Raw genomic sequence first — 25,612 nt, forward strand, 5'->3', positions numbered from 1 at the left:
TTACTTTTATTTATTTATTAATTAACAGTCAAAGAAACTCTATTGTGTTCTGGAACTAATAACTACAAAATATTTAACAGGGTTTCATCAACGGGAATATCATCAATGGATAAAATAATTGCAGTCCTTTAAAGCAAATATCTAATTTTTGAATGTTAAAGAATAGGCCTAACGCCTTAGAAAACAACTGAATCATTTTAATTGCATGCTGAACTTAATCATTAATTTTAAGAAACAGGGCTGTGCCATCTGTGAGCTGGATAATCAGATTGCTTTCTACCAGCAACATGGACTCCTGTCAACTTGCTGTCTTTAATAAAATGGCAAAAGACTTGAGCAACAAGGAAAATATAGAAACATATTCAGGTTTACAGTGTATATAAACTTCAAACCTCTCACTTGCACTGATATAGCAAGATGTTTTCTTTCAGCTGTCCTCTTTTATGGACAACTCTTCTTGCTGTGTAATTGTGATTATATTTTTCCTATTTTTCAATCTTTTAATCTTTGGCAGAAGAGAGAAGTGAATCAGTTTTTGTTTTTACATCATGTGATAGGCTGTTCGCTACTGATGTCACACTTTCATGTGGACGCGCACCACAGTTATTCATGAAGTCATGATCAAAGTCTTGAGTTGACAGAAAGTTGATGATCAGCATCATGGTACCAACAAAGCCTGATTGGACTGGTTTGGTTTTGTCAACTTGAAATGAATCCTGTAACCCTGAGTGTTGTTTTGTCTTCCTGGTATGGGCTCCTGAACAAGTTAATTATGGGGTGCTTCTCAATACTAATGTTGATGCTTCCTTACTCCTCTGTCCTCCAGCCTGTAACCCAGAAACTGATCAAAGAAAGCCATCTTAATTCTCGAATTGCACCGTAAGGAACGATGAGTGAGGAAGGTTCTAGACTACATACTACAGCGTTACAGGCTGGTGAGTTTGATCAAGGTTGGAACTAAATTGTGCAGGAAAGTGAACCTTAAGGGTCGGAAATAAAAATATACATGTTTAGAACATGAGGGTGAGTAAATAATGAAATAAATTTTTTTTTTAATGTGAACTATTACTTTAACTGCTCGGTTCCATTATGAGTGACCCGTTCATCTGTTGTTTATTTCAGCGCCATTTATTATGATACTCTCATAATGTGTGTCCATTCTAAGAATCTAAGCAGATTAGACAGTCAAGGATGAATATGTAAAATTAACATATGAGAACAACTGGATATAGTATTTTCCTACTATGTAAGTCAATGGGGTCCATCAACTGTCTGGTTACCGACATTCTTCAAAATATCTTCCTTTGTGTTCAGCAGAAGAAAGACATTCATACAGGATTGAAACAACTTGAGGGTGAATAAATGATGGCAGCATTTTCATTTTTAAGTGAACTATTCCTTTAACTGAGTGTATAAGAAAAGATGTAAACAAAGTAAATGAGAGTCTGATTATGCAGAGATTGTACTGGAGTGCCTTAATAGTTGGATTTCTTGTTGATGAGAAGGCAGTGGGAGGACAGTGCTCCCCCAAGTTTGGAGGCTTCACTGCAGGCCGTGGGCAGTAGGGTGTAGTCTGTCAAACGCTGGAAGGCCTGAAACAGAGAATGATAAGTAAATATGTAGCACCTGGACCAATCAGACTCACACAAATTATTAATTATATTTAACGAATAATCCAGCAAACTCACTCTCCCAACAAAGGTCTGTGACCCATCCCCAAAAAACTGCAACTATCATCCTAAATGAAGCTAACACACAGGCGGAACCAGGTCTCTGGTTACAGGACACATGAAGACTGATAAGGTATATGACCAAAAGAAATTTGAAGAGAGTTGTGACTCTCACTTAATTCTTGTAGAAAAGGACAAATAAACCCTTTTAATTCTATATATAACCACTTGAGAAATGTATAAACGCATCTAATTTAACCATCCCGTGATTTTATTCATTTTTGGCCTATTCATTCTCTCTTTTAAACTCTTTTGGATTAATGTTTCAGACTTGCATATGATGTTTAACCAAAATCATGTTTAGCATGTTTGGTCTCTATGAGCTACAATCTTTGTTCCCCATTTGTTAATTTACATTACATTTTGCTAACTCTGTGATGTAGTATTATAAGAATCTTGAAGGTTCTTTTCTTAAACACCCAATCAAATTACATATTCAACTGCCCTGCTAGAACACAAAGGATCGTAAAATTTCCCTCTAAAGGGAAATTAGTGCCATTCTTAGAATAGAACAACTCTCAAATCCTGAGGGTGTGACATCTTCACGCTTTAAAAATCACTGATCACAAGATCACGCCTGCTTTTCCGTTTTCTGAGAAATCCTGATGTGAAGATGATGCTGAGCTAAGGACCCCTAAGTTTATGCCAGGCTGCAGACTTGTCTTTCCATTCACCAAAGCTCCTCTGACTCCCACTGGTTCTCTCTCATCAAGACCACATCAGCAAAGATGAACCTCAACAAAACGGGCAAGACATGCAAGCATCAAACTTAGTCTCATTGTTTGATACATTAAGTATCCTTAACCCTTTAAAGAAGGGTGTGTTAGAACTAAAACTGATGGTTTGCTCAAGGCTGTTGATCTGCTGAATTTCAAACGATGCTACAACTACTTGTTTTCCTGTATTCGGTTTCAGCTCTCTTTCCATTGCTAAACTGTATGCATGTATGTGTATGTATGTTAGAGTAGTTTAAGTGTTTAGTCTAGTTAATAAAGTCTTGTTCATGTCACATTTATAGTTGTTTGTGGTTCATGCACATATACTGGAGTCCCTGATCATGCAGATTTTGGCTACATGCTCTGAGTAGTACTGTAGAGTAAGGAAGTTATTTCCCATACCCCAGAAATGATCATTTCTTAGAATTAATAAACAATTAACCCTCAGTTGTTTGATGGAATAACAGGTTAATTGATTGTAAATATTAATTATGCTACATTAAGTTGATTCTATTAACTGATCCAAATAATTATAACGAGTTATGATGAATTATTTGTATTTCCCTTGAGCTAATTTGCTACAAATATAACAGTACAAAATGCAAAACAGGTCTGCACTCTAAAATTACTTTATTACAAACAGGAGATAAAGATTATACAAACGTTTCAGGTCTTTGCCTTCGTCAGTGTGACAATTTCACTTATTCTCAATAACTATATAGAAAGCACGCTGCAGGTCTTAAAGTGATCGTGATCATAGGTAAACAATCAAATAATTAGTCCACAGACTCCAGTTTAAGTCTTTCTGGAACATTAAGTTATGATTAAAAACAATGTTGGGAACAATTACACTAGGAAAAGATGCCATATATATATATATATAAAAAAAAATCAATAAATGTTTTTCCAACATTTATCAATGGATATGGACATTGGAGTAGGATTTAATGTGGTATATTCTTATTGTGGAAGAATACGTAAAATGTTTACATTGTAAAATAGAAGAACATGATGTGCAATTCCATTTTTTTATCATCATGTATGACATGTGCAATTCCGTTTTTTTATCATCATGTATGACATCTGATCTGACAAGCATGCAGACCCGTCGCCAGACCTCAGTCTTAAGGGGGGCATATTTAATGTATGGGGGGGCACAATTATTATTAGCCTACAGTATGTATATTTATAATAATCAACTCTAGTCGCGCACCACGTAATCATCACGTTAAACATATAACCAACAGCAATATGACCAGGTAGCCTAGCCTACACCACATTAGCAGAAGCAATGTTATGAATATCCATAAAAAAATTGACTACACAACATATTAGATGTAACACTAGAAGCATCTCTCAAACATTGCTTTTATTGCAGTCAACAGAGGGATATGCATTGCCATGACACACACACACACACACACACACACATACACTAGCACGCAAATACACTCGCACAGATACTTTGAGTGGAGGCAGCGCTGTCCTCTGTCCAGTCCCAGTACAGCGGGAGGAAGCGTTTCTGCGAGCAGAACCTCCCCATCAAAGTACCATTCCACTCGGAAGGAACTGCGAAAACTCGTTTTGAAACAGCTTTCAAAAATGCGCGGTACCTTAGTTGTATGTCACGTACAAACAGCGACGTTTTTTGTAAGGCCGAGATAGGCTGTGGCAGTGTAGATTCCCATCAATCAAACTAAATCACACCATTGTTTCTTTATATTTTTTATATTTTAATGATACAGAATACAACATTAATGCAACACAAAATTAGCAACTATGATAATATTAAAATTAATCAAAATTAAATTATCTATGCCTCAAGTGGGTGGGCACAAGCATTTTTTGGGGCAAGCCCGGCCCCCTATGGCCCGCCCATAGCGACGGGTCTGCAAGCATGTGCCAAATACCAAGTTTTGAGATCTCTTATTGGTGAACATTGGAGGATGTTTAGAATTGTCTTTTAATGAAGAATCTGACGCTAGAATACACCAATATTTGTTTACCAAAGATTTAATCTGGTAACTTTGTTTCGTGTAAGTAAGAATGTAATTTACTGAGAATGGCTTTTTTTGTTTTCTTTGATCGTTATTCAATAATTGAATTCTTTTAGATTTTTTTTACTTTATCAAACGCTGATTTAAACCAAGTTCGTGGGTTCCCTCTTGAGTTAAAGCGATTGTCAAGAATTTCAGATTGTTCATCAAATTCTCTGAGAGTTGGTCTATAGAGTTGGTGTAACAGAGTTAATGATGCAAGTTAGTGTTTGTATGTGATTTTCACCATAATTAAGCAGCTGTATTGAGTTTGGTGTTTTGGAGCCCCCCTTTGGAGAAATTGTGTACTGCAGCTCTGCTGCATTTTGTCCTTGTGTTGTTGCCGTACCCGATCAGAAGTGGTATGCTTTACATTGGATGCTGTTTTATGTACGCCAGTGTCTGAAGGCATGTTTTGTGTTCTGATTTTCCAAAGAAGTGGTATGCTTTACATTGGGAATAAATGTGAGAAAAGCCAGTTTGGGTCTCAGTCCCTTCACCGCTTGACCACCGTTACACTGGTGCCGTGACCTGTCGATCTCCCAGATCAGCCCAATGCCGATCGCCGTGGATGCTGCGTTGAAGTCCAGCTTGTGTGCTAGATCAAGTGTGGTTAGAGTTTTCTTTGTATATGTTTGGCAGTAGGGCTGTGTTTATATAATTCCAGTTCGGGGAATTTATCATTATCCTTGATATACAGTAAGCTACAGTTTTTCTTTCTCTAATATTGTTATCTCTTATGCTGTATTTTTTTTTTTTTTGCATTTGATAATACACAACGCAGATACTTACCATTATGGCTGAGAATTATAGCTACAGTAATGTTGGAGATAATTTTGCTAGTCCAGTTCTTCCTAAAGGGAGGGGTATGTGGGGTGCATGGCTGGGTTTTGATAGTGGTACTGTTGGACATAGGTTGGAGAGTGGGGATGTGGGTTATTCCCAGTCATTAACTGACAGCGGTAGGGGTACAGGGTTAAGTCAGAACCCAGTTTGTACTCCTGTTGGCCAGTCTTCGGGGGAGGGTCTTCTCACATCCACACCCAGCAGTATTGATTCTCCTGCTATTAACCACCTCACGAGCATGGTGGGACAGTTAGGTGCCCAGATTGGTGAGTCTATTGTAGCCAAGTTGATGTCTGCTGGTGTAGTGAATACTAGCAGTGAACAGCAGGGTGGCTCATCCCCTGCACATCACATCACACACTTGCAGAACACATCACCTACACATACAGGAACTGACTCCAGCACTGTAAGACAGACAGACTCACACGTTACTGTACATGTAAAATCAGACAAAGAGCCTAAGTTTTTCAGAGGTGACGGTTCTGACAAATATCCAGTCCAGGACTGGATTGACATGACTAAAGCTTATCTGAGAAAGCAGCGGTGTCCTGTGGATGAGCAGGCAGAAGAGATCATGGGGAAGTTGATGGGCAAAGCGAGAGATGTCGTGAAGGTTGCCCTGCGCAGTGATCAGACTCTCAACGTGAAACTGAACCCTGGCCTCATTTATGATATTCTCCTCCAGTATTTCAGTGCTGTGTCCTCATGTCTCCCACTAGCAGATTTTTACTCCACCCTGCCCAGACCTGGCGAGAGCCCAGTTGATTACTGGTTGAGAGTAAACAGAGCAGCTGATCTGGCTGATGAAGGCCTCCGCAGGCAAGGTAGGCGGATGGAGAATTCCGGTGAAGAGGTGACACGTATGTTTGTCAAGCATTGTCCCGACCCAGAACTCTCCTCTATCTTTAAGTGTAAGCCCATTCATGAGTGGAGTGCACGTGACATACAGTTGAGAATTGATGACTATCAGAGAGAGCGAAGGGCCTCTGGAAGAGCCTGTGCAGATGTGCGGGTAAAGAGCCACACCACCACCCTTGCCAACATGCAGCCTAACCCAGCGGCATACAGTCAGCCTGTGCCTGAGCAGTGTCACACTCAGTGCCCTACCCACACTACTGCTCCAGTCCCTAGTCCAGTGTGTCACCCGCAGTGTCCCTCCTCTGTCACAGTTTCAAGTCAGAGCTACACCTCACATCAGACTCCATGCCGCCCCTCATGTGCCTCTACGCCAGCTGTAATACAGAATAGTCAAGACGCTGAGGATAGAATTCTGTCTCGTATGATGGCCATGTTAGAGCAGATGATGGGGAAAGTGCAGCAGCGCAGCAGTGCTCGTGGGGGAAGATTCCAGGGTGGTAATCGAGAGAAAGCTTGTCGTGTTTGTGGTGACAGCAAACACACCACCATCACCCATTGCATGTCAGAGAAGCTGTGTTTCACTTGCCTTGCCCCAGGCCACACACGGGTGGGATGTCCCACCAGGTCTTCCCCTGAGCCTCAGTCTAAGGGAAACTAGTAGACTCATATTTAGAGGGAGACAGTATGGGTCAAAAATTTAACTCCCACAGTGAAGATATTTCTAATGCAGAAACCGTTTACACGATGAACAAGATGGCTTGTAATGACAGTCAAACTGTTGTCTTATATCATGCTGAACTTATATCATGCCGCTCAGCTCCAAGGGGAATTCTGGTGGCGAGAATGGTGACGTCTTTGTGGGGAGACAGATGGTTTCCGTTAAAGCTGATCAACACCTCTGATAGACCCGTCTTGGTGAGACGCAATGCTAAGTTAGCTGACGTTTTTCCCTGCATTGCGCTTGAAGATATGGATGACACACACACTGGGGTCTCAATGGCAAGGTGTTCTTTATTAGCTAGTAGATCTGAGAATGATGCATGTTCTGTTGACGACAAACTCAAGGCAGTTGGATTGGGTGAGATTGACAAACTCCTGTGATGTGTCCAAGCAGTGTAAAGGCAAGCTGACTGAACTGGTTGTGCGCTACAATGATATCTTCTCACGTCATCATCTGGATTGTGGAGAGGCAAAGGATTTTGTCCATCGCATTCACCTCTCAGATCCCAGGCCATTCCGACTCCCTTTCAGGCGGGTGCCCCCAAGTCAATATCAGAAGCTGCGCCAAGTGCTGAGTGAGATGGAAGAGAGAGAAATCATCAGGAAGTCCACCAGTGAATATGCGTCTCCATTAGTTCTCGTATGGAAAAAGAATGGGGATCTTCGAACCTGTACGGATTTTCGCTGGTCGAACAAGCGAACTTTTAAAGATGCTCACCCTCTCCCTCACCAGGCCGACTGCCTGGCAGCACTTGGAGGAAACGCACTTTTCAGTACGATGGATTTGACTTCCAGGTTCTATAACATGCCGTTGCACGAAGATGACAAAAAGTACTCTGCCTTCACCACTCCAATGGGTTTATATGAGTACAATCGTTTGCCGCAAGGTCTCTGCAATAGCCCTGGAAGTTTTATGCGCATGATGACTAGCATTTTTGGAGATCAGAACTATCTGAGTTTGCTTTGCTACTTGGATGATTTGCTTGTCTTTGCTCCTGATGAAGAGACTGCTCTGCAACGTTTGGAGGTGGTGTTTAGCAGATTACGTAGCCTCAACCTGAAGTTAGCCCCTAAGAAGTGCTTTTTCCTTCGAAAGGCTGTGAAGTTCCTTGGGCACATAGTCGTTGAAACTGGTGTGTCGACTGATCCCAGTAAGGTTGAGGGCATCATGAAAATGACAAGTGCTGACCTAATGGAATCAGATGGCGTGACTCCCTCAGCGAAACGGGTTAGATCTTTCTTGGGAATGATCAATTACTACCAACACTTTGTACCCAATTACTCAGCCGATGCTAAGCCCCTCTTCTCTCTGTTGTCAGGCCAGAAACGAAAAAGTAAGCAGAAGCCAATGAGTAAACACAGGTCTCAGAGCAGGAAGTTGAGTGCTGCTGACTGGACCCCTGACATGGAGCAAGCTTTCCAGAAACTGAGATTGTCACTGGCCGAAACAGTTGTCCTTGCTCACCCTGATTTCACCCGCCCTTTCATGCTGTTTGTAGATGCTTCTCTTGACGGTATTGGTGCCGTTTTATCGCAGATCAAGGAGGGAGAAACCAGGGCAAGGCCCATCGCATTTGCAAGCAAGTCACTTTCTCAGTCTCAGAAGAATTACCCAGCGCACCGTTTAGAATTCTTGCCGTTGAAGTGGGCCATCTGTGATAAGTTCAGCCACTGGTTGAAGGGTCATGTGTTCACAGTGTGGACAGACAACAATCCGTTGACTCACATCATGACAAAGCCCAAGCTGGATTGCTGTGAGCAACGTTGGGTGGCCAAGCTAGCCGGCTACAGCTTTGATATCAAGTATGTTCCAGGTCCACAGAACGTTGTTGCCGATGCCCTAAGCCGTGTGCCTTTTGTGAAGGAGAGAGTCAGTCTCAGATTACTTCAGGAGCCTTATACCACACTTCTCTCTGAGGTCCAAGGTTTGACGAGTGACTCTGTTCAAGACACTTGTCGCTACGGCTGAACTTATATCATGCCGCTCAGCTCCAAGGGGAGCTGTTCTGTTTTGAACCATCATTTACTACCATTTCTAGTTGTTTATACTATTAAATACAGCTGAGACAACATCTCAGATTAACCTGACATCGCTAGCTTCCGTTATTGTTAGAACAACACGCTAGTAACTCGCTAGCCTGTTAACGCGCCACCCGTGCGCTCAGTTATTTATTTATATTTCTCTCGCGCGCCCGCACCTCTGAGTTCATAAAAAGCCCAGGTGCGTAAGAATCAGTCAACAAACACGGTGAGTAATGTCTTGTCCTGTTATTGTCACCTGCACTTCATGTTACATGTTTAGCATAGCCTTCCCCGTCGGCAATATAGGGTTTATATGTGATAAATGCAAGGAAACAGTTAGGCTGACGGAGAAGATTTCAGAATTAGAAACACGCATCCAAACTTTAATTGAGGATAGTAAGTGTGCTAGAGCTTTAGATTCTACTTTGGATGCGCCTAGCATAGTGAACTCTTTACATGATTCGGTTCCGGCTGAATTATTGCCTGTGCAGCCAGGCAGATGGGTGAGAGTGAGGGATCGCTCTAGTCACGGATCAAAAAACCACTCTTCCGTTCCGATTACCACAACAAATCGATTTGCCCCACTCAGTGAAACACCCACTGAGAATTCTGCTGATTGTGCCCTGGTAATTGGCGATTCTATTACACGGAACGTGAAAATAGGGACACCAGCCAACATAGTCACATGTTTGACGGGAGCCAGAGCGCCTGACATCAAAGCAAATTTAAAAGTGCTGGCTAATGCTAATCGTAAATTCTCTTAGATTGTTATTCACGTCGGCACTAATGATGTTCGACTCCGCCAGTCGGAGATCACCAAAATTTATATTAAAGAGGTGTTTGAACTCGCAAGTACGATGTCAGGCACTGTAATTTGCTCTGGCCCCCTTCCTGTTCAAAGGGGTGATGAGATAGTTAGCAGATTGTCATCACTCAATGGCTGGCTGTCTAAGTGGTGTCCGCAAAATAATATAGAATTCATAGACAATTGGAAAAGTTTTTGGGGCAAACCTGACCTGTTGAAAAGAGATGGTATTCATCCCTCCTGGGATGGTGCTGCTCTTCTCTCTAGTAATTTGGCTCATAGTCTTAGAGACAAAACATGACAATCTGGGGCTCAGGTCAGGAAGCAGACAAACTGGCTAAACCGACCGTCTGCTAGCGGCCTCGCGTCACCAAGGTCAGATAAATCCCATCACTTAGAGGCTCTTTCACCTAGATATCATCATATAGAGACTGTGTCTGTTCCCCGAATTTGGAAATCCAAAAAACGTCCAAACCGATCTAAGGTTAAAAATGTAATTGATATTCAACAAATAAAAAATAGATATAATACAGATGAGCAAACGATAAAGCTTGGGTTGCTGAATATTCGATCCCTTACTTCAAAAGCACTCATAGTTAATGATATGATTTCAGATTATAACCTAGATGTGCTGTGTATGACAGAAACCTGGCTAAAACCAGACGTTTACATTACTTTAAATGAGTCCACCCCTCATGATTACTGTTATAAACATGAATCTCGCCTGAAAGGCAAAGGGGGAGGTGTTGCTGTAATTTATAGTAATATTTTCAAAACCACTAAAAAATCTAGTTTAAAATATATTTCTTTTGAAGTTTTGGTGCTTAATGTAAAAATATATAATGTAAACGATAAATCAAGTTTGAGAATTCTGCTGGCAACTGTATACAGGCCACCAGGGCACGATAAAGATTTTATCAAAGAATTTGCTGACTTTCTATCAGAATCAGTATTGACTGCAGATAAAGTCCTAATTGTTGGTGATTTTAATATACATGTAGATAATGGAAAAGATGCAATGGGATTGGCATTTAAAGACATTCTTAACTCTATTGGAGTTAGACAACACGTGTCAGGACCTACTCATTGTCGTAATCATACTCTAGATCTAATATTATCACATAGAATCAATGTTGATGCTGTTGAAATTCTGCAGCAGAGTGACGACATCTCAGATCATTATCTAGTCTCATGTAAATTACATTTAGCCAAGGCTGCAAAGCCAACTCCGTGTTACAAGTATGTTAGACCTATCACTTCTGCCACTAAAGATTGCTTTATCAATAATCTTCCTAATCAGTTTCATCGTCTCAGCATCCCAGATAGCTTAGAAGAACTTGATATTGCAACAGAAACTTTTAACTCTCTCCTTTCCAGCACTTTAGATACAGTTGCTCCGTTGCGCTTAAAGAAGATTAAAGAAAATAGTCCAACACCGTGGTACAACGAGCACACCCAGGCCCTTAAGAGAGCAGCCAGAAAAATGGAGCGCAACTGGAAGAAAACAAAACTAGAGGTATTTCGGATTTCATGGAAGGAGAGCTCGATTGCTTACAGAGAGGCTTTAAAAGCTTATTAAAAGAAAATAAACATAATCCAAGGTATTTATTTGAAAAAGTGGCTACACTAGGCAAGGCAAGGCAAGTTTATTTATATAGCACATTTCATACACAATGGTAATTCAAAGTGCTTTACATAGAAGAAATTAAAATAATCAAAAGAAATCAGAATAATTAAAACAGTTTAGAATAAAAGATAAAATACAGAAATAATCAAATGAAATCAGAAAAATTAAAACATAAAATAAAATAGTGCAAACAGTCGGACGAACAGTGGCACAGTGCTCATTCAGTAAATGCACAGCTAAACAGATGTGTTTTGAGTCTGGATTTGAATGTGACTACTGTAGGAGCACATCTGATCTCTTCTGGAAGCTGGTTCCAGCTGCGGCTGGCATAGTAGCTAAAAGCAGACTCGCCATGCTTAGAGTGAACCCTTGGTATTTCTAGCCAATGTGATCCTAATGATCTGAGTGATCTGTTGGGTTTATATTCACTGAGCATATCTGCAATGTATTGAGGTCCTAGGCCATTGAATGATTTATATACCAGTAATAATACTTTAAAATCAATCCTAAATGTAACTGGCAGCCAGTGTAAAGACCTGAGGACTGGTGTGATGTGTTCATATTTTCTGGTTCTGCTCAGAATCCTAGCAGCAGCGTTCTGTATGAGCTGCAACTGTCTTATGGTCTTTTTGGGGAGGCCAGTGAGAATTCCATTACAATAATCCACCCTACTGGTGATGAAAGCATGCACAAGTTTTTCTAAGTCTTGACTGGAAACAAAGCATCTAATTCTTGCAATATTTTTCAGGTGATAATATGCTGATTTAGTTATTGCTTTGACATGACTACTGAAACTAAGGTCTGACTCCAGAGACACACCCAGATTCCTGACTTGATTTTTAGTTGTTTGAACCCTAGACTGAAGGTATGCGTTCACCTTGAGAACTTCATCTTTGTTTCCAAACGCAATGACTTCAGTTTTGTCTTTGTTTAACTGAAGAAAGTTTTGACACATCCAATTGTTTACTTCATCAATGCATTGGGAAAGGGAGTCAATGGGGCTGTAGTCGTTAGGCGATAGGGCTAAGTAGAGCTGTGTATCGTCTGCATAGCTATGGTAAGCGATTTGGTTCTTTCTCATTATTTGGCTCATTGGGAGCATGTACAGGTTGAATAGGAGTGGCGCAAGAATTGAGCCTTGAGGGACTACGCATGTCATGGATGTCCACTCAGACTTGTGGTCTCCTATACTCACATAATAACCGCTGCCTCCTAAGTATGACCTGAACCATTTAAGGACTATCCCAGAAAGCCCGACCCAGTTTTCCAGCCTGTCAAGAAGTATTTTGTGATCGACAGTGTCAAATGCAGCACTGAGGTCGAGTAGTACCAGCACTGATAATTTGCCTGTATCAGTATTTAAGCGAATATCATTTATTATCTTTATGAGCGCGGTCTCTGTACTGTGGGGCAGTCGGAAACCAGATTGAAAATGGTCAAAGTATTCATTCGAGTTTAAGAATTTGTTCAGCTGATTGAAGACAACTTTTTCAATGATCTTGCCTATGAAAGGAAGATTTGAGATCGGTCTATAGTTGTTTAATATGGTCTTATCCAGATTGCTCTTTTTCAGGAGGGGCTTGACAACAGCAGTTTTCAGGGAGGTCGGAAAACTCCCAGAGAGAAGTGAGGCATTTACCACTTCTAGGAGATCTGCTTCTAAGCTGTGTAACACATTTTTGAAAAAAGATGTGGGAAGTGCGTCAAGGGCGCAGGTTGATGTTTTTAGTTGCTGTACGGTTCTTCCAAAATTTTGCCATCAATTTCTTCGAAATCAGACATAGTGACTACTTTCTCGTGCTGTTGTCTGATCTGCCTGACCCCAGCGCAACTCAAGGATGAGCTGATCACCTTTCTGATATTATTGATTTTCTCAGAGAAGAAAGAAGCAAACTCACAGCACTTTCTCACTGAGAGCATTTCACTGGGAATCTGGCTTGGGGGGTTTGTCAGTCTCTCTACAGTAGCAAAAAGAGTGAGAGTGTTGTTTATATTGCTGTTTATAATATTCGAGAAAAAAGTCTGTCTAGCTTTGCTTAGTTCCTTATTGAAAGCATGGATGCTGTCTTTGTAGATGTTATAATGGACTACAAGTTTTGTCTTCCGCCACATGCGCTCTGCTTTTCTGCATTGTCTTTTCATATTTTGCACTGCTGTTGAGTTTCTCCAAGGTGCTTTTTGTCTGCCACTCTTCTTCCTGACTTTCACAGGAGCAATATCATCAATTACACTCTTAACTTTTGAGTTAAAAGAATCAAGGAGAAAATCAACAGAGTCAGCAGATATGCTTGGTGTTAAAGATATAGCCTTCATAAATAGTACACTAGTGTTCTCATTTAAGCATCTCTTCTTGACAGACACAGATCTAGCTTCAATGGCAGGAGAGATCAATATATCAAAGAAAATACAAAAATGATCAGACAGTGCTACATCCTTAATAACAATCGATGAAATGTTTAGACCCTTACTGATAAGTAAATCTAGAGTGTGTCCACGATTATGTGTGGGTCCATGTATATGCTGAGTCAGATCAAAAGTTTTTAAAACAGTTTTGATTTCTTTTGCCATATTGTTTTCTGCATTATCTATGTGAATGTTAAAATCTCCAGCAATAGCAAAGCAGTCAAACTCTGAGGAAATTGTTGATAACAGTTCTGTTAAGTTTTCAGCAAAAGCTGTAGAGTATTTTGGAGGCCTGTAAACAATGATAAGTAAAATGCGTGGAGCACCTTTTAACACAATACCCAGATACTCGAAAGACGGGTAATTCCCAAATGATATTTGCTTACATTGATAGACATCTTTATAAAGAGCAGCTAAACCTCCGCCTCTTCTGACAGCTCTGCAGACACTCATAAAAGTAAAGTTTTAAGCTGGCTATGATACACTAACGAAAAAGAAAGCTTCAAGCCCAGAAGTTTCCAAGAAACACAGCAGTAATGACTTTATGAACTTCTTCACTTTTAAGATTGATAATATTAGGGACAAAATTATAACTATGCAACCGTCTACTACAGCATCACATCAGGGAGTGCATTATAGTCTCCCCGAGGTAAAATTTGATTAATTTGTTGCTATAGGAGAGGGAGTATTTTGCAAACTCGTTAATTCATCTAAATCGACAACATGTATGTTAGACCCTATACCGACTAAACTACTGAAAGAGATGCTTCCAGAAGTCATAGATCCTCTTCTTAACATCATCATTAATTCATCTTTGTCTCTAGGATACGTACCAAAAACCTTTAAGCTGGCTATGATTAAACCGCTTGTTAAAAAAACGCAACTTGATCCTACAGAATTAGTCAATTACAGGCCGATCTCAAATCTACCTTTTCTGTCAAAAATACTAGAAAAGGCAGTATCCTCACAACTGTGTTCCTTTCTTAAAAGAAATGGTATCTGCGAGGATTTCCAGTCAGGATTTAGACCGCACCATAGCACTGAGACAGCTCTCATTAGAGTCACAAATGATTTGCTCTTATCATCCGATCGTGGTTGTATCTCTCTATTAGTGTTACTTGATCTTAGTGCTGCATTTGACACCATTGACCACAACATTCTCTTAAATAGACTAGAAAACTATGTTGGCATTAGTGGAATTGCATTAGCATGGTTTAAATCATTTTTATCTGACCGCTATCAGTTTGTAGCAGTAAATGAAGAGATGTCTTATCGATCACAAGTTCAGTATGGCGTACCACAAGGCTCAGTACTAGGACCGCTGCTGTCCACTCTGTACATGCTACCTTTAGGAGATATCATTAGGAAACATGGAATTAGCTTTCACTGTTATGCTGATGATACTCAGCTCTATATATCTTCCAAACCTAAAGAAACTCACCAATTCACAAAATTATCGGAATGCATAGTTGAGATCAAAAATTGGATGACTAGTAATTTCCTACTACTAAATTCTGAAAATACAGAGATTCTAATTATTGGACAAAAAACTTCCACACGTAATAACCTAGAATACCGTCTAACACTTGATGGCTGCTCTGTTAAGTCTTCGTCGTCAGTTAGGAACCTGGGTGTGCTCTTTGATACCAATCTTTCATTTGAAAGTCACGTGTCTACTGTCTGTAAAACCGCATTTTTCCATCTTAAAAATAGATCTAAATTTGTCAATGCTCTCATTGACAAATGCGGAACAACTAGTTCATGCGTTCATGACATCAAGGCTAGATTATTGTAATGCTCTACTGGGTGGTTGCCCTGCACGCTTAATAAACAAACTACAGCTAGTTCAAAACGCAGCTGCTAGAGTTCTTACCAGAACCAGGAAGTACGACCATATTAGCCCGGTTCTGTCAACACTGCATTGGCTCCCTATTAAACATCGTATAAATTTTCAAATATTGCTGATTACTTACAAAGCACTAAATGGTTTAGCTCCCCGGTACTTGAGCGAGCTCTTAACGCATTATAGTCCTTCACGTCTACTGCGATCTCAAAACTCCGGCCAGTTGATAATACCTAGAATATATAAATCGACTGCTGGCGGTAGATCCTTTTCCTATTTAGCACCAAAACTTTGGAACAATCTTCCTAACATTGTCCGGGAAGCAGACACAGTCTGTCAGTTCCAAGCTAGACTAAAAACACATCTCTTTGACCTAGCATTCACATAACACTCTATAGCCTTCTATAATTCAATATTAGGCTGCTTGGATTAGGTCAGCCGGAACTGGGAACACTTCCCTCATATCCTGATGTACTCGTTACATCATAAGAAGAATGGCATCTACGCTAATTTTACGCTTTAATTTTAGAAGGACTTTCGCCTGGACCTGATGACAATGCAGTGCTGAAGTGCCAACTAGCCTCTCCCTATGGAGGATCCCTATACCACTCTACAGATAAAGCGTTGTGGAATTTTTTGGTTCGCGTACCTCCCCAAAGTGATAAGATAAAATAAAAATTCTGCATCAAAATTTATAGACAAGTAGTTTGTTTAGGCATGGTTTGTAAGGAATTACAAACCTGCGCACATATATTCAAACGCACATAACTATAGAATCAATTCTTAATGCGCATGTGAACGCCATCAGCGTCTATCACAGGTTCACGTTTTAAGTCTGTTTAGAGAGAGCGGTGTCATCTTAGCGGCCCCTAATTTAATAACAAATGATCATTTAGACGGAAGTGAATCAATCAAAACTAACTTTAACTGGAAAAAACATTTTTCAAGAGCCACTATAAAACCAAACCAATCTCTGTTACCTTAAATTATATGTTTATCTCTGTAAAGCTGCTTTGAAACAATCTACATTGTTAAAATCGCTATATAAATGATGATGACTTGACTTCTCTTGGCTACTCCAGTGTCCATGATGGGAATCTACGGCAAGGTGATGATCGTGTTGGGAGTATGCCTGCTCATTTGTGTGTTCACACTCCGTCCATTGGGATGGACGATATAGCTGCTGTCACAAAGTGAGTGGGAGACTGGAGCAAGAACCCGTGCTGTTGCCGCTCTGCACCATGCGCCGCAGTTTGTTCCTGGTGGTCAGGTTTCCCTGCCTGCTTATACAGAAAAGGAACTTTGTGATGAACAGCTCGGTGACAGAGCCCTCTTTCGAGTTTTTTATTATGTGGAAAGACGTTGCAGACCCTCCAGGAGAGAGCGAGTAAAAGAATCAGTCACGGTTTTGAGATATTTAAAGCACTGGGAGAAAATTATTGTGAGCAATGGGATACTCTACAGAGTTTCAAGAGACCAGACCACAAAGTCAAAGGGTCACCAGTATGTAGTCCCCGAGTCACTTAAAGCTGTTGTCCTGAGAGGTGTACACGATGAGGCTAGTCACCAGGGTCGGTTCAGAAGTCTTGGGCTGGCCAGGCAGAGGTTCTTTTGGCTTAGTCTTGACAGGGACGTGAGAGACTATGTCCGCATCGTCAGCAAGACAGCCGAACCTGCTGGCAGGGCACCCTTGGAAAGCATCACATCCACCAGGCCACTACGGCTTGTTTGTATTGACTTTTGGTCAGAGGAGGATGCAAGGAATAATTCGGTCAACGTGCTGGTGGTGACCGACCACTTTACAAGAATGGCCCAGGCATTCCCCTGCAAGGATCAGTCAGCAAAGCAGGTGGCGAGAGTCCTCTGGGACAAATTCTTCTGTGTATTTGGGTTTCCAGAACGTATCCACGGTGACCAAGGAGCCAGTTTCGAGAGTCAACTGATCAGCGAGCTACTTAGAGTCTCTGGTATTAGGAAATCGCACACCACACCATATCACCCTATGGGTAATGGGAGCGTGGAACGTTTTAATAGGACCCTTGGCAATATGATCTGTGCACTTGCTGTACAACAGCAAGCATGTACAACAGCTCAGTTCATGAGACAACGGGATATGCACCTTTTTATTTGATGTTTGGACGGACTCCTCGTCTGCCAGTCGATGTCCTCTTCCGTACTGTTCTGAATGATCCAGCTGTGGTCAGCTATGACAAGTATGTGGCATCTCTGACGAAAGATCTACAAGATTCTATGTTGATAGCTCAAGAACATGTAATGAAAGAACAGCACCGCCACACTGAGATCTACAACAAAAGATTCAAGGGCCCTACCATTGATGTTGGTGACCGTGTATTGGTGGCTAACAAAAAGGAAAGAGGAAAGAGGAAGACTGCAGATCGTTGGGAATCCACTGTATACACGGTAGTAGACAGGAACACCGAAACACACACTTACAGGATATGTGACACAGTCTCTGGACAGGAGAAAGTCGTTCACCGTAATCTGTTGATGTTGGTGAATGTCCTGCCTGTGGAAAACACAAGTGTGATCTCTGACCCAGTCTCATCTTTGTCTTCTGTTCACCAGTCAAACCCAAGTGACGACTCAGTGTCAATAGTGAGACAAAGTTCTTTGCGTGATAACATGAGTGGGGACTATGATGATCTGATTTCTAGCCCGGGATTTCAGGGAGCACAGATGGGACAAACACAGAGAAAGTTGGATTTGATTCCATAACTGTTCCAGGGCAAGTGGATTCTGAGGGACGAACTGTAGAGTGGATTGCACAATCACCATTCCCTGAACACTCACAAGCTGAGTCAACTGATAATGGAGGAACACCAACAGTTCCTTTTGTCTCTCAGAGTGACCCGGAAACGTCTGAAGACCAGACAGGAGACCAGTCCATAGCCTCTGATTCTACACCTGTGACTAGCACTGATGTTAGTATAGCTGTTGCCAGCAACATGGATGGACAGACTATCTGTTGTGACATAGATGGACTCACACGCACAGAGACTGATGGACAGACTGTCGTAACACAGACAAACAAAGCTAATGACATGAACAATGTTGACTCAGTAGCTTCTGTTTTACAGTCTGAAAATCCTAGTACGTTCACACAGGTGAGGTCTAGATTTGGTCGCATTCTCAAGCCAGTTGACAGACTAATTCAAACTATGTCAAGGCAAGATATTGTTCACACACATCCGTCTATGCAGGCTATCTGCAGGTCAGTGTTTCAGGTTTTTCATGAGTAGACTTAGAGTTGAGGTCATACACACGTTTAGTAACATTGGTTATAGGGTCCAAGGTTCTCTGATGAGCTTTATGGAGACTTTCTATTTGTTTTTGTTTTGTTATCTTCTCTTATCCTTGAGGCTTTAGTACACAGTATAAATGGGTCTTGTGGGGTGTATAAGGCACCCTACTGCCAGTGGTTGGTTGGAGAGTTTGCGCACCTCTTCTTCCACTTCATCCTTATTGGATACCTTTGGGTTGGCTGTCCTGTAATTGGTGACCTTCTGTCTAGTGTTAGAAAGTAGTGTGCTTTTTGCCTTTGGAAGTACTGTGTGGTTGCTGCTCAAATTTGGTGAAATTCAGGGGAGGTGGGTGTAACAGAGTTAGAAATGCAAGTTAGTGTTTGTATGTGATTTTCACCGTAATTAAGCAGCTGTATTGAGTTTGGTGTTTTGGAGCCCCCCTTTGGAGAAATTGTGTACTGCAGCTCTGCTGCATTTTGTCCTTGTGTTGTTGCCGTACCCGATCAGAAGTGGTATGCGTTACATTGGATGCTGTTTTATGTACGCCAGTGCCTGAAGGCATCTTTTGTGTTCTGATTTTCCAAAGAAGGGGTATGCTTTACATTGGGAATAAATGTGAGAAAAGCCAGTTTGGGTCTCAGTCCCTTCACCGCCTGACCACCGTTACATTGGCTTAAAGGTAAACCTTTTTTCAGAGGTAACGGGTGATGACTATCGGCGGAAAATAATTTATTCTTATCAATTGGTTTACGAAATACCGTGGTGGAGATGATGTTGTTGATCTTTGATATCAAAACATCCAAAAAATGAATAGATAAGTCTTTTTCAACTGATAATGTAATTGAGTCTAATCTGGTGTTCAAATACAGCACAAATTCATGCAGCTCCTCTTCGCTTCCTTTCCAAATAAGAAAACAGTCATCAATCTATCTTGCTCAGTACTTAAAGGGTTAGTTCACCCAAAAATGAAAATTAAGTCATTAATTATGCTCACCCCCATGCTGTACCAACCCCGTAAGACCTTCGTTCATCTTCGGAACACAAATGAAGATATTTTTTATTAAATCTGAGAGCTTAAATCACAATACCATTCTTACTTTCACAAAACAAAGATACCAGATTAAATCTATTGTCAACAAATATTGTTTCTAGCGTCAGATTCTTCATTTAAGGACACTTTTAAAAATCCTCCAAAGTTCACTTATAAGAGATCTCAAAATGCATAACATGTTCGAGTAAGAATGTAATCAACTTACTCCAATGTCCATTGATATATGTTGGAAAAACATCAAGACTTAGAGTAAGTGAACATAAATCAGCCATTCGCAGACATGATATAACCTCTTCCATTGCTAGACATTTCATTGAATATAATCACAGATTTGAACAACTTAAATGTAAAGGCATTGAAAAAGTAATAAATTACCGCCGCGGTGGAGATATTTATAATAAACTCTTAAAAAGAGAGGCATTTTGGATGTTTAATTTACAAACCATGTCCCCTTTAGGTTTAAATGAAGATCATGATCTTTCTTGTTTCTTGTAAAAAAATAAATAATCTTTTATATGGGCACAATGTTTATGAATGGCATTTCTTGCCTGATGTGTTATTGTTCCCATATTTTATTTGTTATCACCTGAAGACCTCCAGCTTTTTCCCTTTTTACTTTAACTGTTTCTTCTATTACCTGAAGTTCTTCAAAACTGTCAGCTGATGCAATTGCTAGACTCAAGATTTTAATTTACTCAGTAATTTACTAACATTTAGACATTGGGGCATTCAAAACATTCAGAATAATTTAAATGGAATATTACACTGATAATCAAGCAACTACAATATTCACCAGTCCCAAGGAAATATTATTATGATCATGATCCTGCTATGCACAGCAGCAAAATTATATAAAATGTGCAATCACTGTGAATTACCACATTTTCTGATTCTATTCCACATTCAAATACGGTTGTCAATCCAGAAACTTTGCAGTGTGAAGTGAGTAGCATAAGAAATATTCTTATTCAAATTGTGAATAGGTTAAAAACAGAACTTGAGCAAAGAATGCTCCCTTTATAATCACTGAAGCTGTCAATCTCATCAATGTGAACTCACTGGGCTCTGCACTCTTTCGAAAACACCTGTTATAATTAGTGACGTTGTCTACAATGTGCAATAAATCTCTTATTTACATCGTGTTTACACTTTTTTGGTTATAATGAAAGGACTTGAGTGCCTGTAGAACACAGTAAGTGAGTGTGCTAAAGGACAACTCCTGTCTTTTGAGCAGTATTGAGTGGATGCGCCACTAACTAACCTAAAAAGCTCCGATTGGCCATATTGTTCACATGCTCAACAGACATGTCTGTGATTGACTTGCAATGCTTAAAGCTGCAAAAGCTTGCACAAATACGCACAGTAGCATTCGAAAGCAGCACCTATCTGCTGTCAGTCATGAGACAAAAAAGGTGAATGAAACTGGCGTAATGCTTTTATAAACAAAACTTTTAACATTATCGCAATATACACAATATTCCCTAATAATTTATATCGTCAAAGATATTGCGATATAATCGCTAATAATCGATGTATGACCCAGCCCTTAGTGTAATGTACTGCAAATGAGACAAAAATGTACTATAGTATATAACATCAAAGCTGCAATAAGAAGTTCTGGCACTGTTGGTACCAGGAATATTTCATTATTTCAATATTTAATTTGTGGCAAACATCACTGGAACACATTCAATGGTTGTTTGTCTGTCTACCTCAGATCTACACCAGCAGTATTTTGCCTACATGTGGGCACAGTGGATGTCTCAGCTGAAGGCCCTGACAGTTCATAATCTGTCCTCAATCGATTATTGTTGCTTCCTCACCGAGTAGACCCAAATGCACAGATTATCGCCGTCATGGTTTATCAGTGCTTTTGCTCTGAATCAAAGATGTAGTAAAGTGCTAAGTTACACTAAAATTTTAACAAAATATTTAGAATAATGGTTTTATTTTTCCTATTAATCATAAAGACCAACTTGACAAAAATCTGTAGTGATGCATGCAAAAATGACCCCAAAAAGTTTGTTGGGTTCTTTTTAGTCTTACAAAACTGCAGGTCAATCAGGCTTGTGTTATTGATTATTCTCTGTGACGTAAATGCTTTTACTGTACATCCTCCTTCACTCACAGGAACACTGTTGGGACACTCCTCCGCTGTGGGATGCAGGAGGTAGTCCACTTTTGCAGGACCTCTGATGTATACGCAGTTAGCAGCAACCTCCTCAGGTACTGACAAGATCTCATAGTGATGGTCAGTCAGCTGCTCCATCACCTGTAACACAAAAACACACAAAGCCTAAGTACTTTTGGCACATCGTTGTAGATAATGCAATTATCTCCTCAGAAAAAAAGTGCATACATCTATACATTTATGTAGAGATCATGTTATATATTTTACTTGCACACACTCACTCTAAGTGTTTTTTTGGCCCCGTCGCTGTTACTGATGATGATGGTATTGGGGCCGCCCATGGAGCAGATGCTCTTCAGACGAGAGCCTCCACACACGGGCACAGTGGACACAGCAAAGTCCTGAACACACAGCACCAAGCAACATCAAACAATTGTTATTTTATTTTTGTTTTTATTTTGATTTTACAGTGATATCAAACGATAAATAAATAAGCACCTTGTGATTATTTGACAAAACAGCAAGAATTCAGTACAAACCCATTGATAAATGAAATTGATTATTAAAATCTGTCTGCATTTGATATCTACATTGTTAAAGGGTTAGCTCACCCAAAAATTAAAAATCTGTCAGTAATTACTCACCCTCATGTTGTTCCAACCCCGTAAGACTTTCGTTCATCTTCGGAACACAAATTAAGATATTTTTGATTAAATCTGAGAGCTGTCTCACTCCTCCATAGGCTTCTATGTTATTGAAACTTGCCGGCCCAGAAAAGTTAGTAAAAACATTGTTAAAATAGTCCAAGTGACTGAGTGAGTTCACGTAGTGTAACATCGCAGCACTTCCGTGTTGTACGTCACACGCATCACATTCATGACCAGCGTCGGCCAATATAGTGAGCCTACATTCTGACGTACAACACAAAGCGCTGCGTTGTTACACTACATGAACTCACTCAGAGGCCCACAGAGAAGAAAATGAATAGATGAATAAAGTCGTTATTTTTGGTTTTTTTGCGCACAGAAAGTATTCTCGTCGCTTGATAGCCTTATGGTTGAGCCACTGTAGTCACTTGTACGGTGGCCGAGAGAGCTCAACGTGCTGCAACCTAAAGAAGACACATGCAAATAGGAAAAAAACGCATGCAAATAGAAAAAAACGCATGCAAAAAGAAAAAAACACCAGCAAATAGAAAAAAAACACCAGAAAATTAAGAAACCATCTTCATCAGTTTCACAGCACACGTGTACTCCAAATACTCACAACACAACCAAATACAGAAACGTGCTGCAAAAGTTCACAACACAACCAAATACAGAAACGCGCTGCAAGTAACTCAGACCACAAACGGAAATGTTTCCGGGGGAACCAAATAAGTGACGAACACGGCTGGGACGTGCTTACAGCAAAGAACTGACAAGAAGGAAGCCTATATTTTTTTATAAATAAACTATAATATTAAAATAATATTGTAATATATTGTATATAGAAATAATATTATATTGTAATATTATACTTTTTTATAGTTCTTCTACTCTTTGCTTACAGCTCAATTCTACTTTATTTTATTTTATTTATTTTAACTTTTTTCCGCAAAACATACAGAGATTATTTTTTTATGACAACTTGTATGAAATATATAATGTATTAACAATATGTTCAATGTCATCAGAAATGAGAAAAGAACAATGAGCTGAAAACTCAAATAAATAAAAAAGATAGATAAGAAGAACATGAAGGAAAGACATTAATCTTTACATCAGTTACACCATTCTCATTCTCTCTGAGTTACACTATACAAATTGTTTCATGTTATGTTTAAATTATCATAAAGAAAAGTTTCATTAGAAGGTGTAGGTAATGTAGGGTCCAATGTTTTAAAGTTGAGACACTGACACACAGATATATAACAGATATATAAAGCGCATATTTTAACAGTTTTTATGTAAAGTAAAAATAAATTTATTTGCAACCGTTATGTTAACAGGATTATATTTCTGTCCTCAGAACAGCTATTCAGCTGATTGACAACGTGCTGCGTTGTCATGGGAACATCCCACTGCTCCCTCAATCAAGTGCGTTCCAAACGGCTACATAAATGGCACACTAGTGCCATGCTCTCTCCAAAGTCCCACTTGAAGAGCTCATCTGCCCTTCGAAGGGAGTAGGGCATAAGCACGTCCCAGCCGGGTTCGTCACTTATTTGGTTCCCCCGGAAACATTTCCGTTGTGGTCTGTATTACTTGCAGCGCGTTTCTATATTTGCTTGTGTTGTGAAGTTTTGCAGCGCGTGTCTGTATTTGGTTGTGTTGTGAGCTTTTGCAGCGCGTTTCTGTATTTTGTTGTGTTGTGAGTATTTTGAGCACACGTGTGTTGTAAAACTGATGAAGATGTTTTCTTAATTTGCGGGTGTTTTTTTATTTGCATGCGTTTTTTTTTTTTTTTTTGGGTGAACTAACCCTTTAATGTGCATGATTCTATACAAAATTCTAATCAGCCAATGCTAACAGAATCGATTCAACCAAAACGCACCACTCACCTTGAAGGTGTCGGCCAGGACTTCTGCCCCTCTGTGATTGGTGTGTTTAGAAATGCCCACAAAGAACTCTTTTCCAGTAAAGAAGACATCACTTCCTTCTAGAGTGGCTCCACCAGACCCCCCCTCCTCATCACCCATCTCCACCACTGTCAGGTTCAGTTCATTTAGGACTTGCCGCACCGCCTCTGCCTTAAGAAAGTTTACACACTTATGACCATGTAACATCTACAACAGCCATGTGTGTTCCCCTTACCTCAAGGCATCTCTGCTGTTTGAAGGGTCGTGTGATGAGTGCCGTGTCGCCTTGGATCACAGCAATGTCTTCAATCCGCCAGCTCTCAGGCAGCTCAGAGTCTGCTGGAATTTCAATCAACTGCAGTCCCACCTTTTGCCTCAGTGCACCTGTCAGCACCCCCATTTGACGCTGGGCCTTGGCGAGGTCTGTCTGAAACCCTTCTCCACCCTCTGCCAACTTCCCAAAGGACTCTGGGATACATCTGACGACAGCATGAGTGAAGCAGCCGTACGGATAAATATTGGCCATGACAGCGTGTGTATGAGGTATGCTTGTATGGCAGGGGTCTGTTGAATGTTTGTATTAGCTTGACTGTATGGGTGTATGTACGTGTCTCTGTGAGTGACTGATTCACAAACTGTGCAAACTGAGCAAGTTTAAGTGTATGAAGGACAGTCTTTGAGTAAAAGTTATTGAAAGCTCCTAACAACAACAACTGGATCAGCAAATCATTCTTGACATCCCTGAATCCCCTGGGTAGAAAGCTCAAGAAGTATGTTTGTCCCTCTAATACTGCCTGGGATGGAGAGAGAGAAAAATTATATTGTAAAGACTCAAGAGCTATCAACCAAACTGACTAACCTGTATCTGAGAGTATTGCATTGGCTTGTTTGAGTCCACTTTAAAGTCCAGGTAACGTTACACCTAGCCTACTCATAGTGCCGTCTCTAGGACAGGTTTTTGAGAAGCACTGTCATTTTATATCAGTCCACATAAGTTTCCT

The 25,612-nt window shown here is 40.4% G+C and overlaps 1 protein-coding gene across 3 annotated transcripts in view; it reads right to left on the reverse strand.

Annotated features, from left to right (window-relative positions):
- Positions 1-25,612, reverse strand: part of ddah2 (DDAH family member 2, ADMA-independent) — a 27,487-nt gene continuing 1,875 nt past the window's right edge. For 2 of the 3 annotated variants that reach the window (XM_077195566.1, XM_077195565.1), the window contains exons 2-6: positions 24,847-25,405; positions 24,594-24,782; positions 22,333-22,452; positions 22,049-22,192; positions 1-1,592 (exon numbers count right to left, since the gene is read on the reverse strand). In XM_077195566.1, coding sequence (XP_077051681.1) covers positions 1,476-1,592; positions 22,049-22,192; positions 22,333-22,452; positions 24,594-24,782; positions 24,847-25,137 — 861 coding nt within the window. In that variant the 5' untranslated portion in view covers positions 25,138-25,405 and the 3' untranslated portion in view covers positions 1-1,475. Of the gene's footprint in view, positions 1,593-21,932; positions 22,193-22,332; positions 22,453-24,593; positions 24,783-24,846; positions 25,406-25,612 lie in introns of all 3 variants that reach the window. The other variant, XM_077195564.1, reaches the window with a different exon arrangement.

Source organism: Siphateles boraxobius, unplaced genomic scaffold (assembly GCF_051911475.1).
Source record: "Siphateles boraxobius isolate OS27281-9 unplaced genomic scaffold, OSU_SipBor_1 33, whole genome shotgun sequence".
Taxonomy (NCBI): Eukaryota; Metazoa; Chordata; class Actinopteri; order Cypriniformes; family Leuciscidae; genus Siphateles; species Siphateles boraxobius.